The following is a 13,660-nucleotide window of genomic DNA, read 5'->3' on the forward strand; positions in this document are numbered from 1 at the left end:
TAAACACACAACTGTAGCCTCCTAGGGACTGACATTAAAGACTGTTCTGGCTAATAGTGAACTTCATGCTGTTGTTAATTCATTACTCTTTCAGGCAAGGATTAACCATGGACCAGAGGCAGCCCCCCAAGCAAGCATGATATTTCCCTCTCACTGCTCTTCTACTAGAGCAGGGGTAGTCAAACTGCGGCCCTCCAGATGTCCATGGACTACAATTCCCAGAGGCCCCTGCCAGCAAACGCTGGCAGGGGCTCCTGGGAATTGTAGTCCATGGACATCTGGAGGGCCGCAGTTTGACTACCCCTGCACTAGAGGCTCTGCAATATTTTAATTACGGTACAACATAAATCTGCGCATAGTTGCATTCAAGGAAAAACAATTTCCAATTTGCAAAGAACTGGATTTTGTACAAATTCCTTAGCTATGCCTCAATATACTTAAAAAAAATAATTCTTCACTCCGCCAAACGACATTACCTTCTTCTGCAACATGTCCAACTGCAACTTTCTTTGCAAATATAAGCTTCTGGCCCCTGGTCCTCTTTCTAGCTGGATTGTGGATGGCATAATTCTTTTTTGGCTACTCTGTATGGATTTAGCATAGCAATACCCTGTGTACCATGCTGAAACCTCAAAAGAAAGCTCCCAAAAGAAAAAGAGAGCAACCATTAGCAACCTTACGCGGCACGCTATAAACATGCGAGGCAACACTTTGGAACACAAAGCTTACGAGAAGAGCCACACCAGCGTCGATCTGTTAGATGCTAATCCACGGCAGCGTGACACTCAGCCACTGGCCACGTGATGGGGGAGGGGAGGAAGGAAGCCATGTTGAATGCCCGCTTACCTAAATTAAGGAAGTCTGTGCTAGAGGAAGGAGGTGGAGCGCTGTGCGTGGAAGGAAACATGCCCGGTGCCGTTGGTGCGTTTGGACTAAGGAAGTCGCCGAAAAGATCAGGAGTGGGAAGACTTGGATTGTCGGGGCTGGACGATATTGTGAAAGGGTCAAATGGGTCGGCTAAAAATAGAAAAAGAGAGAGAAAAGCACGCATGTCTGTATTATCTGAGAGGTTGTGAGAAGGAAAATGCTATTTAAAAAAAAACAATCCTTCTAGGCTGGAAATAAATAGCATGAGAAGGTATGACATAAAGCATATTATGATCTTTCCTTTTAAGCCAGCTCTGCTCTCTGCTATATCCCCTTCTCCCACAGTAAGGATTAGCTGCTATTATACAACGCAAGGATTGCCAATCGTCACCCACAGGAAGATCCGTGGTCTTCCCCAAGATAATTCTTCCCACACTTAGACATTCACTGTGCTAAGCCCCCTTGTTTCCCAGCAAAGAAAGCAAAAGTCTCTAAAATTTGCCAATCACATCAGACCTGACATCATTCTACAAAGGGGGGGGGGGGACAGGGACCAAGTGACATGTGAAAATTGTTAGAGGAGCAGTCAACAGAGTAGAAAGAGACAGCAGCAGCCAATGAGGGCTAAGTAGACTAACAGCAGTGTAAAAGCCATACCATACCGGTCTGAACAGAAGGCATTGCTGATTTCTCCGCCCCAGAAAGACGGACTTTAAGGATGCAGAAAAGCTGTGTCCGGCAAGAAGTCTTTTCGCTGACCACAGCCGAGCGGGAGCTAACTGGAGTGGCTCAAGGGATGGTATTTATACTCAGCAGGGAGTGGCGTGTGATGGCCAGCAGGGAGTCCAGCTGACACGTTACCTAGCTTCGGCCACACTCACAGGTGGGGAAAAAAAATCCTTCGAGTGTCGAGTATGTCCTGACACTCACAGACCCTTAGATTTAAGAGCACCGGTTGGGGAAAAGCACCTTGGAAGGAAAGATTTTCAGAAATGTGCATTATGTTCCACTGCAGTGGCAAGCGCCTGCCATCTCCCTCTCCCTCCATTTTCATCATCCGTCAGGAGAACTTAATAATGGTAATGAACAAGTCGGTCTCCCCAGCTCGGCCAAGACTCCAGGTATAACCTTGTATCTGTCACCGTTCAAAACAATCGCAGCTCTGTTACTCTCATGTGACTTCGAGGTCTATCAGCAAGCAGCATGACGACAGGGCCTCCTCGAATGCATCTTTTGTTCTTATAAAGGCCGGGGGGGGGGGCTATCATCCTAGGACAAACCACACCTTTGACTCCAAGCTTTAGTGGAAAAATCCAAATACTCAAAGGAGACAAAGACAACTCATTATTTCCCACCTAGTTAGAGATTAAGAGTGGTGTCCGTGGAATGCACAGTGTGCAAGCTTCACCTGAAGGTCACAGTACTCTGAACCTGAGCGCCCAATTGGCTGTCTCCCAACAAACAACTTGCAGGCATTTCTCGAGTAGGTTCTTATTATAGTTTTGAGGAATCAATCAGAATTCAGGAAGCACAAAACATACCAGGGACCTTTGCCCTTCCCTCCTTTCCCAATATGGTTAGCTGGGTTTCCCTTCCAGTGGGAGGGCCCTGGAGGAATTCCAAGCAGTAAACTAGTGGCACTGGACATAGGCCCTAGCAAAAAAGGCACAATAGGATTTTGGGCACAATAGTAAGCTCAGAGAAGTTAAGACCCAAAACCCTACATGACCTGCTTCAGAGAGAGACAGAGACAGACAGACAGACAGGGAAAGAGAGACAGAGAGAGAGAGAGAGAAGAAAGACAGAAAGCCACAGCCTTTACACTAAAGATAACACATAACTGGGTGAGAAATACATCAATCCCTATTCACTCTTAAGGGGGTGGTTATGTTCACATCAGAAATACACGTGAGATGAATTTCCTCCAACACGGACTCCCTTAAAACACTGACTGGTCTGCCATTTACATTTCCTGGTGGAAGCTGATCCAGAGAACCCCCCAGATCTTCACAAAATGGAACCCTCTTTAAAACAGCTTTACTTGTCAGGACTCATTATTCCAGAGTAACATAAATGTCTTAAAACATGGTGCAGGAAGGAGTCTACCTTCAAAGTGACTGCCCCAGTCACATCTTGGCCGCCTTTATGGGAGTAATTACTCCAGTACCATGGTTTTGGAACCAAACACAATTAAAAGGTTTTTTGTACCAAACTTTCTCCAAGTTCACAGACAAAGCAAAACATATTCGAGAATTAATTTTTCAAATTAGAGACAGACAGTAGAGGGTGACCATCCACATGAGCTCTCAGGTCTGGAAAGAATTCGATGGGAGCTGAGCTAACAAGTAGATGTTCCACCTGAAATCCAGTGTGATTTTTTGTATTCAAGATATCCAAGATCAAGAGCAACTACTAACGTAGTTCTGGCACCGGCATAAGACCTAGTCAGATATCAGATATTAGACATAAACAAAGAAGCTCAAACAACAACTATGGAAACTATGAACGGTCAGCCACACTTTCCACTGTCCCAATACCAAACACAGAAAAGCAAACGAGATTGCAGGGCAAGGGAAATCCATGTCCAACCTACAACTGTTCCTTCCATTCAGGAATGTAGCACAGAATCACCCAGGTCCGATATGAAGGTAAATGCACTTCAGCAGAGAACTGTTTTGCCTGCTCTTTCTGCACACAAAAGGCAGAGAGGGCAGGTGAGAACGCAGGACTCTTTCCCACGAACCCTGCAATGACCTCCCACTCCTGATAAGAAAGACCAATCAGGACGCTGGAAGCAGCTCCGTGTGAACTTTGACAAGCTGGACTTGTTTTAAATGCTCGCGTTTAGCCTGACCCGACGTTTCTGCTGGCTATTCCTGAGGAACTTACCTTCACCCCCGATAATGCATCCATCTTGCTTTTAGCACTCTGCCCAGTGTAAAGCAGGGAAACAGAAGCTCTGGACATGTGGAAGGTCTAATGGCCATGCCAAGGAAAGGTTGTATGAAGAAGAAGAAGAGTTGGTTCTTATATGCCGCTTTTCTCTACCAAAAGGAGTCTCAAAGTGGCTTACATTCGCCTTCCCTTTCCTCTCCCCACAACAGGCACCCTGTGAGGGAGGTGAGGCTGAGAGAGCCCTGATATTACTGCTCGGTCAGAACAACCTTATCAGTGCCGTGGCAAGGCCAAGGTCACCCAGCTGGCTGCATGTGGGGGAGCAGGACATCAAACCCAGCTTGCCAGATTAGAAGCCGCCGGTCTTAACCGCTACACCACACTGGCTCTATGCCATCAGCCACTGGAGACTCTCCACTCCCAGTATTATCTGAGGCAGCCAACACACTTCCCACTTTGCTGTACACTGTGAAAGTCAGAAACCCAATGCCAAAAAGGGATGCGGAGATTCCTCAAGATTCTATGCCACGTGCTACAATCTCTATAGGGCCAGGGATGCATGACCTAAAGGCATTACAAAGTTGAGTACAAGCTATAATAGGAAGAGGGCCAAGTCTTTCCAAAGAGATTTTTTAAAACTGACATTTCAAAAGAAAGGGGGGAAAAAGCCTCCATTACGTACCTGTGGAAGAGTTGGCTACTGTCGGAGGAGAAGCCCTCCGGGAGCTCATCATGGGCGGAGGCTGGCCCCCGGCAAAGAAATCAGCTCCTCCTCCCAGAAGGTCTGCAGTGGAGTCTTCTGCACCCTCCGGTGCACCCCCGACAAACAGGTCATTCAACAAGTCCGCGTTGCTGGAGGAGCTCTTCATCTTTGAAGGAGGCGGGAGCAGCTCTGACGGTGCTTCCGAGTCCAGTCCAAGCAGGTCAACGCTATCTTCCGCCAGCACCTCTTCCGGCTGCGGAGTGGGAGCTTCCGCTTCAAAAAGCGGCTCGCCATCCTCTTTCTCTCTCTCGTCGGGGGGCTTGCCGTCTCCTGGAAGCACCGTGAACTCCTCCTCGGACAGGTCGCTGTCGTCCCTTTCCTCCATCAGCCCGGGGCTCTCTTTTGAGAAGTGATCCTCGGATATGGCTTCGGAATTTTTGCCTTCTGTTCAGGAGACAGAAATGCTGTTAAGCCTTCTCACGTCAAAGGTGATCTCAATGGTTTTATACTCCCTTGGTCGGTTTTATTTTGACAATTGAAAAATAAATAAACAAACAAACAAACAATTGGGGAAGGGTGGAGGGCAAAGTCTCCAAGTTGTTATTGTCCCACTGGCTGGCTGGCAAGTATTTTTGAACATGGGCCCCACCTCCTCCATACTCCTCTTTGGGTGAGGCTGTGGAAGGACAAGAAGACACTACTTTGGTATTCCTTGGGAGGGACGCATTTGGTATGGGACCTTTCCATTTGCAGATCATTCATTCATTCATTCATTCATTCATTCATTCATTCATTCATTCATTCATTCATTCATTCATTTGTGTAGGATACAAAGTTAAAACAGCAATTTCAATACATAACGGCAGGTTAAAACAGTATCGAAGCTTCCACAGTCTATGGATGAGTAGGCCATAAATAGGTAAGTAGGAAGGTGTTAACTTTGGCCCCAACCAAAAGCCTGGCAGAAGAGGAAAATTAGGAAAACAGGGCACAATGTTTGGGCATGGAGATCGAGTCCCGTAGCAGTTTTCTCTCACTAAGCTCCATGCCCTGAAATCATTTCTCAACCAAACAGGAGAGCACAAACTGGTAGGATTTCATGACCCCGAGGAAACCCAGAGGAACCAAAGAGGAGAAAAGCAGAAGGCTTACAGGTTTTAGTTGCCTAGCAAACGAAGCCCAGGGAAAACCTGTTTTATCTACAGTACAATCTTGTGGAGAGTTACATTGAAGTCATGGGGCTTAGACTGGAGTAACTCATCATAGGATTTCAACTGTTGAATGTATCTGCCCCTCTAACGGCTGGAAAAGTCACATTTCGCGGAGGAGCTGAGCCACTGTTAATTTCAGACTGTTTAGGAACCATCACAAAGCAAAAGCAATGGCTTGCAAGCAAAGCTGGGTAGGTCTCAGAATTCTGAAGGAACAACTTGACCAAAGGGAACTCCTAACAAGGACCAAGGAGGTTGGGCAGGGGGTTGAGAGATGGCCAACTAAGAAAGAAGGGTGCAGACAGTCATCGGAGAAGGAATAAATAAAATACAGGAGTCTATTTAACGTTAAATAGATTAACGAAAGCCCCACCCTAAATTCCCTAGCACCATCATGTGGGACTTTGGATAATGTTCTTCCTTTAGGCAGGACCCTGGCCAAATCAAGATACAGAGTTGCAAAACTCAGCATTTCAGAATTTGAACTGCCTGCTGCGGAAGCATTTAAGCTTTTGTAACACTAACACACACCAGACTTTAGGACTCAGTTCTGCAACTTGCCATAGAGGTATTTCTCTATATACTTGAATTGTAGACCACTCTGCTCACTAAGACACACAGAGGCGGTGATAGCCAGGAGGCTTGAGGAGTGCGAGAGAAAGGAGAGGAGCAGCTTGGCCTTGGCCAGTGAATGACCCCCTTCCTGTACCTTGCCAATCCAGTGTGTGGAAGAAATTTGCTTCGGTGGCGCTGCTCTGTGGAGAGTCCGGTTCCGTAGGTGCGCTATCAGAAGACGGCTCTGACTTGGAAGTTTCAGCTTCATACTGGGCGGTGGACCCTGGCTGCCTGGGCAGTTCTGGCTTGCCTAACAAGTGAAGAAGGAGCTTAGAAACGGTACTTATATCAGATATTCAACCCCATGCCAGGTAGCAGTTCTTTGAGAGGGACATGATTACAGTGGATGAGCGATAGGGATGTGAGTGTCCTGCATAGTGCAAGGGGTTGAACTAGATGACCCATGAGGTCCCTTCCTGCTCTATTATTCTATGATTCTATGAGTGGCTTATACTGTCTCACACACACCACATGCATGCGCGTATACATACACATGCATACTGCTGAAGCAGAAACCCCCGAAAGTAATTCTTGGGTTTTTTTACCAAATTTCGTTAAGATCTCCTGCTGCTCCTCCCGGCTGGAGAAAAGGATCTTGGGATTCAAACCCTTGATGTTCAAGTTATCCCACGGGGCTCGCTCAGTGCTGGGCCTGTCCCGAGGTTCCACCTCCACTTCCAGATTCACTTGAAACAAGTCGGGATATTTCTCTTGGATATCGCATGCATCCAGATCGTACCTGCAGTGATAATTTGAGACAAGTCAACGCGTTTGTTTTTGGAAAGAACCGCTGGATCACTGCCCCTTGCAAGCCCCGATCTGCAGAATTATGCTCGCGTTTATTCCCAAGTGGCAAGCACAGCCCCCTTCACCAAGCAGACGGTGCTCTGAATTTCATATTTAGCTAGCCCGCCTGAAGATGCCTAGCATTAATTGTTTGGGCCTGTCTGTCATCAACTATTTTGCAGGGCAGGAATCTGCCATCCTTTAAAAGCAAGACTTGGCATAAATGTTCTAATCAAAACAGTTCGTTTTCTTAATTTTTGTGAAAACTTAGTTCAATTAAAAGACACAAAGCAACGTGTCGCTAAACCATGGGTTACGTTATGAGCTCTGGCCAGGAGCGTCCAGGTTCGCAGGTGTTCCAAGGAAATGATAAAAGAGTTCCAGGTTTGCTTACAAGGAGCTTTTTAATAAAACATCAGAACTTGCAGAAAACGCAGGCTAAACTTCCATCCGCTAGGTCTTGGCCATGCGCATGTATGGCAAAGTTTGCCGGAATCTGAGACCACACACATAATGAAAACTAGCTGTTTTATACCCTAAAGCAGGGGTGGGCAAACTGTGGCCTTCCACAGGGGCCAGCAGGGGCTCATGGGAATTGTAGTCCATGGACATCTGGAGGGCCACAGTTGGCCCACCCCTGCCCTAAAGGCTGGCTATCAGTCAAATAATCATTACTTATGTTATCCCAAACATCTGGACAGGACAGGCCATTTTGCACCTGGCATCCAGTGAGAAGAGAAAAAAACACAGGCTTTGAAGATAGTCCTGCTAACAAGCATATGAGAGAGAGACAGAGACAGAGACAGAGACAGAGACAGAGACAGAGACAGAGACAGAGACAGAGACAGAGACAGAGACAGAGAGAAATTTCCTTAAGAGCAGCTTGGGACAACTAAGCACTGCCATGTAACAAAGATGGATCATACAACCCCACACTAAATACATTTATAGTTGGAAAGAAATGCCTCTGGCATTGATCCTGTGTTGAGCAGGGGGTTGGACTAGATGGCCTGTAGGGCCCCTTCCACCTCTATGATTCTATGGTTCTATGATTCTATGATGTGATGCGATCCCAAGGATGCATTTTTAAAAAAGAGGGTGCAGCTTCAGCCAAAAGATTTTGGTAGCCATCACTCCATTTAGGAAGAATTACAGTTCACTAGGCGAAAGGACATCTGGAGCACTCCTGGACCAGTGCAGACATCGCTCAGACAGACTCCATCCCACTTGGGGTGGGAGGAGAGGGGTGACCTCCACAAACAGCATGAGCAAAGCAGAAATGGGGCATCACCGAAACTGCCCCCCTTTCCTGAGAAGTCTGCTGTGGCAGGGATAGTCAACCTGTGGTCTTCCAGATGTTCATGGACTACAATTCCCATGAGCCCCTGCCAGCAAACAGGTTGACTACCCCTGTGCTATGGGACCTATAATGTTCATTAGGAAAAGAGAAACACCTCTGGGGACCAGGTCATATTCTCCCTCCCGCCAGACAGCACATTCCATCTCATGTGCAGACTCATTGTGCAATGCTGAACCAGATACAACCCAACACGTCTGAGACGCTGTCAGAAGCGTTGAGAGAATGTGCCCTGAAATAGCTTTAGTGACATACTTTGCAAATTTTACAGTCGTGGCATTTCGAGGTACGAATCCTGTATGGAACTGGATCTGGAACATCTTCATGGATGCCATCTTGTGAAGGAACGGAAAAAAACGAAAACAGGTTAGATCATCTCAGAGGAACACGGAAAAGATGATCGTTTTCAGACAAGCAAATTATGTATTTCGTTGCTGTCTTTCTCTGACTTTTGCTGTGACAGTGAACAAGCTTCAGGGAAGGGAAATGTCTTCTCACGGCAACTTATCATTGTGATGAAATGCTTAAATGAGTTAACATGATGACAGTTCTGCACAACCCAAGGGATCCAGGTGGCTTATTAGAAACGGACCATTCAAAGCAACGGCCACCAACGCAAATGACATTCAATGCTGCAGATCTCACCGTTCTACAAAGTTCAAGATAAAATATCTAAATGCAATATTTTGAGAATAAAGTAGTACAAGAAGAAAACTTACAAGTTTCAGAGCCAACTTAACCTTTGGCTCTTGCTCTGTAGACAGAACACTGGCAAACTGGCATGCAGCTCGATCAGGAACTGAACATGGATGCTTTAGGATGCTTTGGGCTGATCCTGCGTTGAGCAGGGGGTTGGACTAGATGGCCTGTATGGCCCCTTCCAACTCTATGATTCTGTGAACATTCTATGAAAGGAGGGGCATGCACAAAGGGTGAGCCCGGTCTATGTCTCGGCCAGTGATGTCCTGATGTTCATTGGCCCCTACCAAATGCTTGGCAAAACTGGCTCAGTTCTGGCAAGGCCCTCAGCTATTCGAGAAGCTCATTCTACCAGGCAAGGACCGGGATCGAGAAGGACTAACCAATATGAGGTCCCTCAGAAAGAGAAGTGAAACTGAACGCAAAGCTTTTCCAATCTGTGGGGTCAGATCAAATCCTGCCACAGTTCTGCTGTTTGGTAGAAATTGCTAATGTTTGGGCATGACCTGCCTTGGCTAATGAGAGCCAGTACAAGGAGAATCAGAACCTTGGGGCCAACTCTCCCGGCATGCTTTCCCAGCTACAGGAATTCCTGCGCAGCTACGGGAGACGCAACACAAATATATTATTACACAGTTATTGCCAATCAGCTTGTTCCCACAAAACCACAGAGTTCTTGAGGTCCAAAAGGATGCAAACCGTAGCATTACCTTGGCTTGGAGTCTGCCACCTAAAGTGGACCTGGCGTGATAGATGACAATGAGGACATCTCCTTGGACTGTGATGCCAAGTGGGATTACTGCTTTGCCGTCTTCAATCTTAAAATCCCTAAAGAAGGGTAAGTAAGTAAGCAAGCATTGCATAAGCATTCAGTAGGGTTCATAAATATCATGACTGTTGGATTTCTCCAGCTCTCCCCACCACCACCACCACCACCACCGCCACTGTGCCAATTCAGAAAATCCAGTGCTTTATCGTCTGATTGAAGGCAATTGTACCACAGAACAATCTAGCTCAGAGTTTTACCTTAGGATGGCATGTAAGGATTTTACAAACACATTTGCCTGCATAGCACCCTGACCTGGACAGCCCAGGCAAGCCTGATCCTGTCAGATCTTGGAAGCTAAGCAGGGCTGACCCTGGCTAGTACTTGGATGGGAGATCTGCAAGGATTTGTGTGGTAGTTCCTCCAAGGAACACTAGGGGTCATAACGTAGAGACATGCAATGGCAAGCCACCTCCCATCATCCCTTCCCTGGCTCCCAGGCAATCCTCAGATCTCCTGGCTACAATGTGTGCGTCGTACGATAAATAAATGCCTGCAAAGCTATTGTAAACTTAGAAATCAGCAGAAGTGAATCCACATTTGCGATATGGAGGAATTCCAGGAAGTTCCCATATGCTACAATCGAGGCCAGAATCCAAAGACTGGCCATGCCCAGAAGGACTGTCTTTTTGCTCCTGGCCAGTGAACTCTTACCCGCAGAAGCCCCAACAGTTGTAAAGAGGGTGGCCATATTGCTCAAGGGGCTCGTTGAGAAATACAGACTCAAATGCTCCTCAGCCAAACAGCAGGTCAATTCTTTGGAGCCTAGAGCCAGAGGTATTTGCCCCCTTGCAGTAGCTTCATGCATATCAAGTGATATTTTGCAAAAAAAGAAGGTGGATATTCTGGGTCAGGGGATACAGTGGATGAAAGGAATGGCTTATGGAGAAACAGTAGTATTAAGTCCTTTTTGTCTTCAGTTGTGAATGGATTCACTTAATACAGCAGTTAGCCAGAACAGATTTACATACTTATATTTTTATGAAAATTGGAACCCTAAAAAGCAATAAGTAGGTTGAGATTTATTTCTGAATAACAATGAAGTCCCATCTTTATCCGCTAATTATCTTTTGACATACTCTATATGCAAACACAAAAAGATTAGCAACATACTTGAAGGTGCTAAATACTCTGGGGCTGTCTTCAGTTGTGTGAATATCAACATTATTAAACTGCTTCCCGGTTTGTACCCCTTTTTCATAGCTGGACGGACTGCAGGTGCAGAGCTTACTTGAATATTAACATGCATCTATAAGCACTGATTCAACATGTTGGGCGGTATATGTGAGCATACCAGATGAAGGCCTCAGGGCTCCACTGCCCACGTAGAAGCCAAGGTGATACTGTGATCTGACCTTTAGAAATCTGTAATAACGCTTCGTTTCTGATCCTGAGAATCGGATTGGTATACTGGAGATACCTAGCCTGGAAAGACCTGGCTTCAAGTCTCCCTTTGGCTGTGAAGTTCACTGAGCTGATGGCCATCTGATGGCCTAACTTAAGCCAAGAGGAGATCATTGGGGATGGGAGGTGTGTTATGTTGAGCTCCCTGGAGGAAGAGCAGGATATATATTAAGAAACACAATACAATCTTTTCTCTGTGACTGGTTTTTGTGCAAGGGCTCTTTAGACCTGTTCCGTAGGGCCTGTAAGACGGAGCTATTCCGCCAGGTTGATGGTTGGGGCCCAAAATGACATGACAACTGCCAATAAATGGGGGCCTCACCGCTGGGAGAGATGGAAAGACCAGCTCCCGATGCCAAAACACCCTGTCTGAAAAGTTTAGTTGCAGGCATTTAGTTAGTTTAATACTGTTGTTAACTGCCCTGAGCAACATTGGAAGGGCAGTCTAAAAATACAAATTTATTATTATTAAACCCAAGGGTGTAGGGCTTCTAGGAAAGAAGGTAGTATCCCCAAGATTTATAGCTTTTCTGCTGTGGAGAAAAATTCCCTAGCCCATTACAGATTAACAGCTCAGAACCACCATTCCTGCTATTCAGGTTTGTGGCAGAAGTTCAACCATTTTAGACAGGCCACCAAGATGTAAAACCAGAACTTAAATTCATATAAATCTGTGCTTCCTTCAAATGCACTCAATCACTTTGGAGACTAGCCACTACATTGCAGCTGGGGCTGGCCAAATAGTTTTTAAAAAGAAACTCCAAACAATGCAAAGCCATCCATGGCTCAGAAATCTGTTCAGTCAATTCTGCTTTGTGTAGGGTTCCGAGCCAATCTATCTGGGGAGCAAGCCACCCGCCATGTAGGAATGCATTCGAAAAGTGAAAAGTTTAATTATGAGAGTTTATGAGTTCTAGGAAAACCCAGCAGCAGAGCCCCCACTCCCCCCTTGCAGTTTTTAGCTAATGGAAATATAATTTTACACATGGCCATGTCTGTGATAAGATGTACTAGGGAGGAGATAATGGAGACTGAACAGCAGCTCCAGCTGCAGATCTTGCAGTGTCTTACTGGTTAATGTGGTAAGACTGCTCTGATTATCCTGTTTTCATAGCACTGTCTTCTAGAATCATAGAATTATAGAATAATAGAGTTGGAAGGGCCTCATGGGTCATCTAGTCCAACCCCCTGCACTATGCAGGACACTCACATCCCTATCGCTCATCCACTGTAACCCTTTGCCTTCACAGAATCAGCCTCTCTGTCAGATGGCTCTCCAGCCTCTGTTTAAAAATCTCCAAAGATGGAGAACCCACCATATCCGAGGAAGCCTGTTCTACTGAGAAACCGCTCTGTCAGGAACTTCTTCCGGATGTTTAGATGGAATTTCTTTTGAATTAATTTCATCCCATTCATTCTGGTCTGTCCCTCCGGGGCAAGAGAGAACAATTCCTCTCCATCCTCCATATGGTACCCTTTTAAATACTTGAAGATGGTTATCCGATCCCCTCTCAGTCATCTCCTCTCCAGGCTAAACAGACCAAGCTCCCCCAACCTTTCTTCATACGTGTTGGTCTCCAAACCCCTCACCATCTTTGTTGCCCTCCTCTGGACACGTTCTAGTTTGTCAACATCCCTCTTCAATTGGGGTGCCCAAAACTGAACACAGTACTCCAAGTGAGGCTGAACCAGAGCAGAATTCTAATTGTGTAATATGCCTTGAGTCTCAACGCAAAGGAGAAACAATACAGGGGGATTTTAAAGAGCCACCATAACTGGCTAGTCTTCACGTTGCCCAAGGGCCCTCTCCCTGCCACCCTTATTTAATCTTGCAGCAAGCGGATTTCAAATTGCGACCCGCGTGGAATGTTTCCGCTTACTTCATTTTATCGTATTCTTGTGAGGTAGTGGCTACTCTTTCGTCTCCCACGTAGACCTCGCAGAAGGGCCTGCAGCCACTGCGCTGCTTGTTGAAAAGAGGGACCGGAGTCATGACGATCGATTTCACGAGGATCGGTTTGCTGTGAGGGATGATGGGCTCTTCGGCCATCATGTCGCACATGTATTCGATATACCTGTGAGTGAAGGGGGGGGGGGGGAGAGCAATTAACGCAGCAAGCACAGGCAGCCTCAAGCCAAGAAATGTTTACCAAACTAGCTGTTACACGGGAAGTGTGACATAATTCCCAGGGTCTTACACGCAAAACTATCTTTATCCTTTCCTCTATCGCATTAACCTATATTAAATATTGGCGGTTCAAAAGGAAAGGGATCTTTAATAGTTGAATAACCCTGAT

The 13,660-nt window shown here is 46.3% G+C and overlaps 1 protein-coding gene across 6 annotated transcripts in view; it reads right to left on the minus strand.

Moving 5' to 3' along the window:
* Positions 1 to 13,660, minus strand: part of GAK (cyclin G associated kinase) — a 108,734-nt gene that overhangs the window by 28,120 nt on the left and 66,954 nt on the right. For 5 of the 6 annotated variants that reach the window (XM_077345464.1, XM_077345462.1, XM_077345461.1 and 2 more), the window contains 7 exons: positions 13,244 to 13,438; positions 9,844 to 9,961; positions 8,690 to 8,769; positions 6,837 to 7,030; positions 6,386 to 6,541; positions 4,445 to 4,909; positions 847 to 1,017 (listed from right to left, as the gene is read on the minus strand). In XM_077345464.1, coding sequence (XP_077201579.1) covers positions 847 to 1,017; positions 4,445 to 4,909; positions 6,386 to 6,541; positions 6,837 to 7,030; positions 8,690 to 8,769; positions 9,844 to 9,961; positions 13,244 to 13,438 — 1,379 coding nt within the window. The remainder of the gene's footprint in view (positions 1 to 846; positions 1,018 to 4,444; positions 4,910 to 6,385; positions 6,542 to 6,836; positions 7,031 to 8,689; positions 8,770 to 9,843; positions 9,962 to 13,243; positions 13,439 to 13,660) is intronic. The other variant, XM_077345463.1, reaches the window with a different exon arrangement.

Source organism: Paroedura picta, chromosome 7, assembly GCF_049243985.1.
Source record: "Paroedura picta isolate Pp20150507F chromosome 7, Ppicta_v3.0, whole genome shotgun sequence".
In the NCBI taxonomy this organism is placed as follows: Eukaryota; Metazoa; Chordata; class Lepidosauria; order Squamata; family Gekkonidae; genus Paroedura; species Paroedura picta.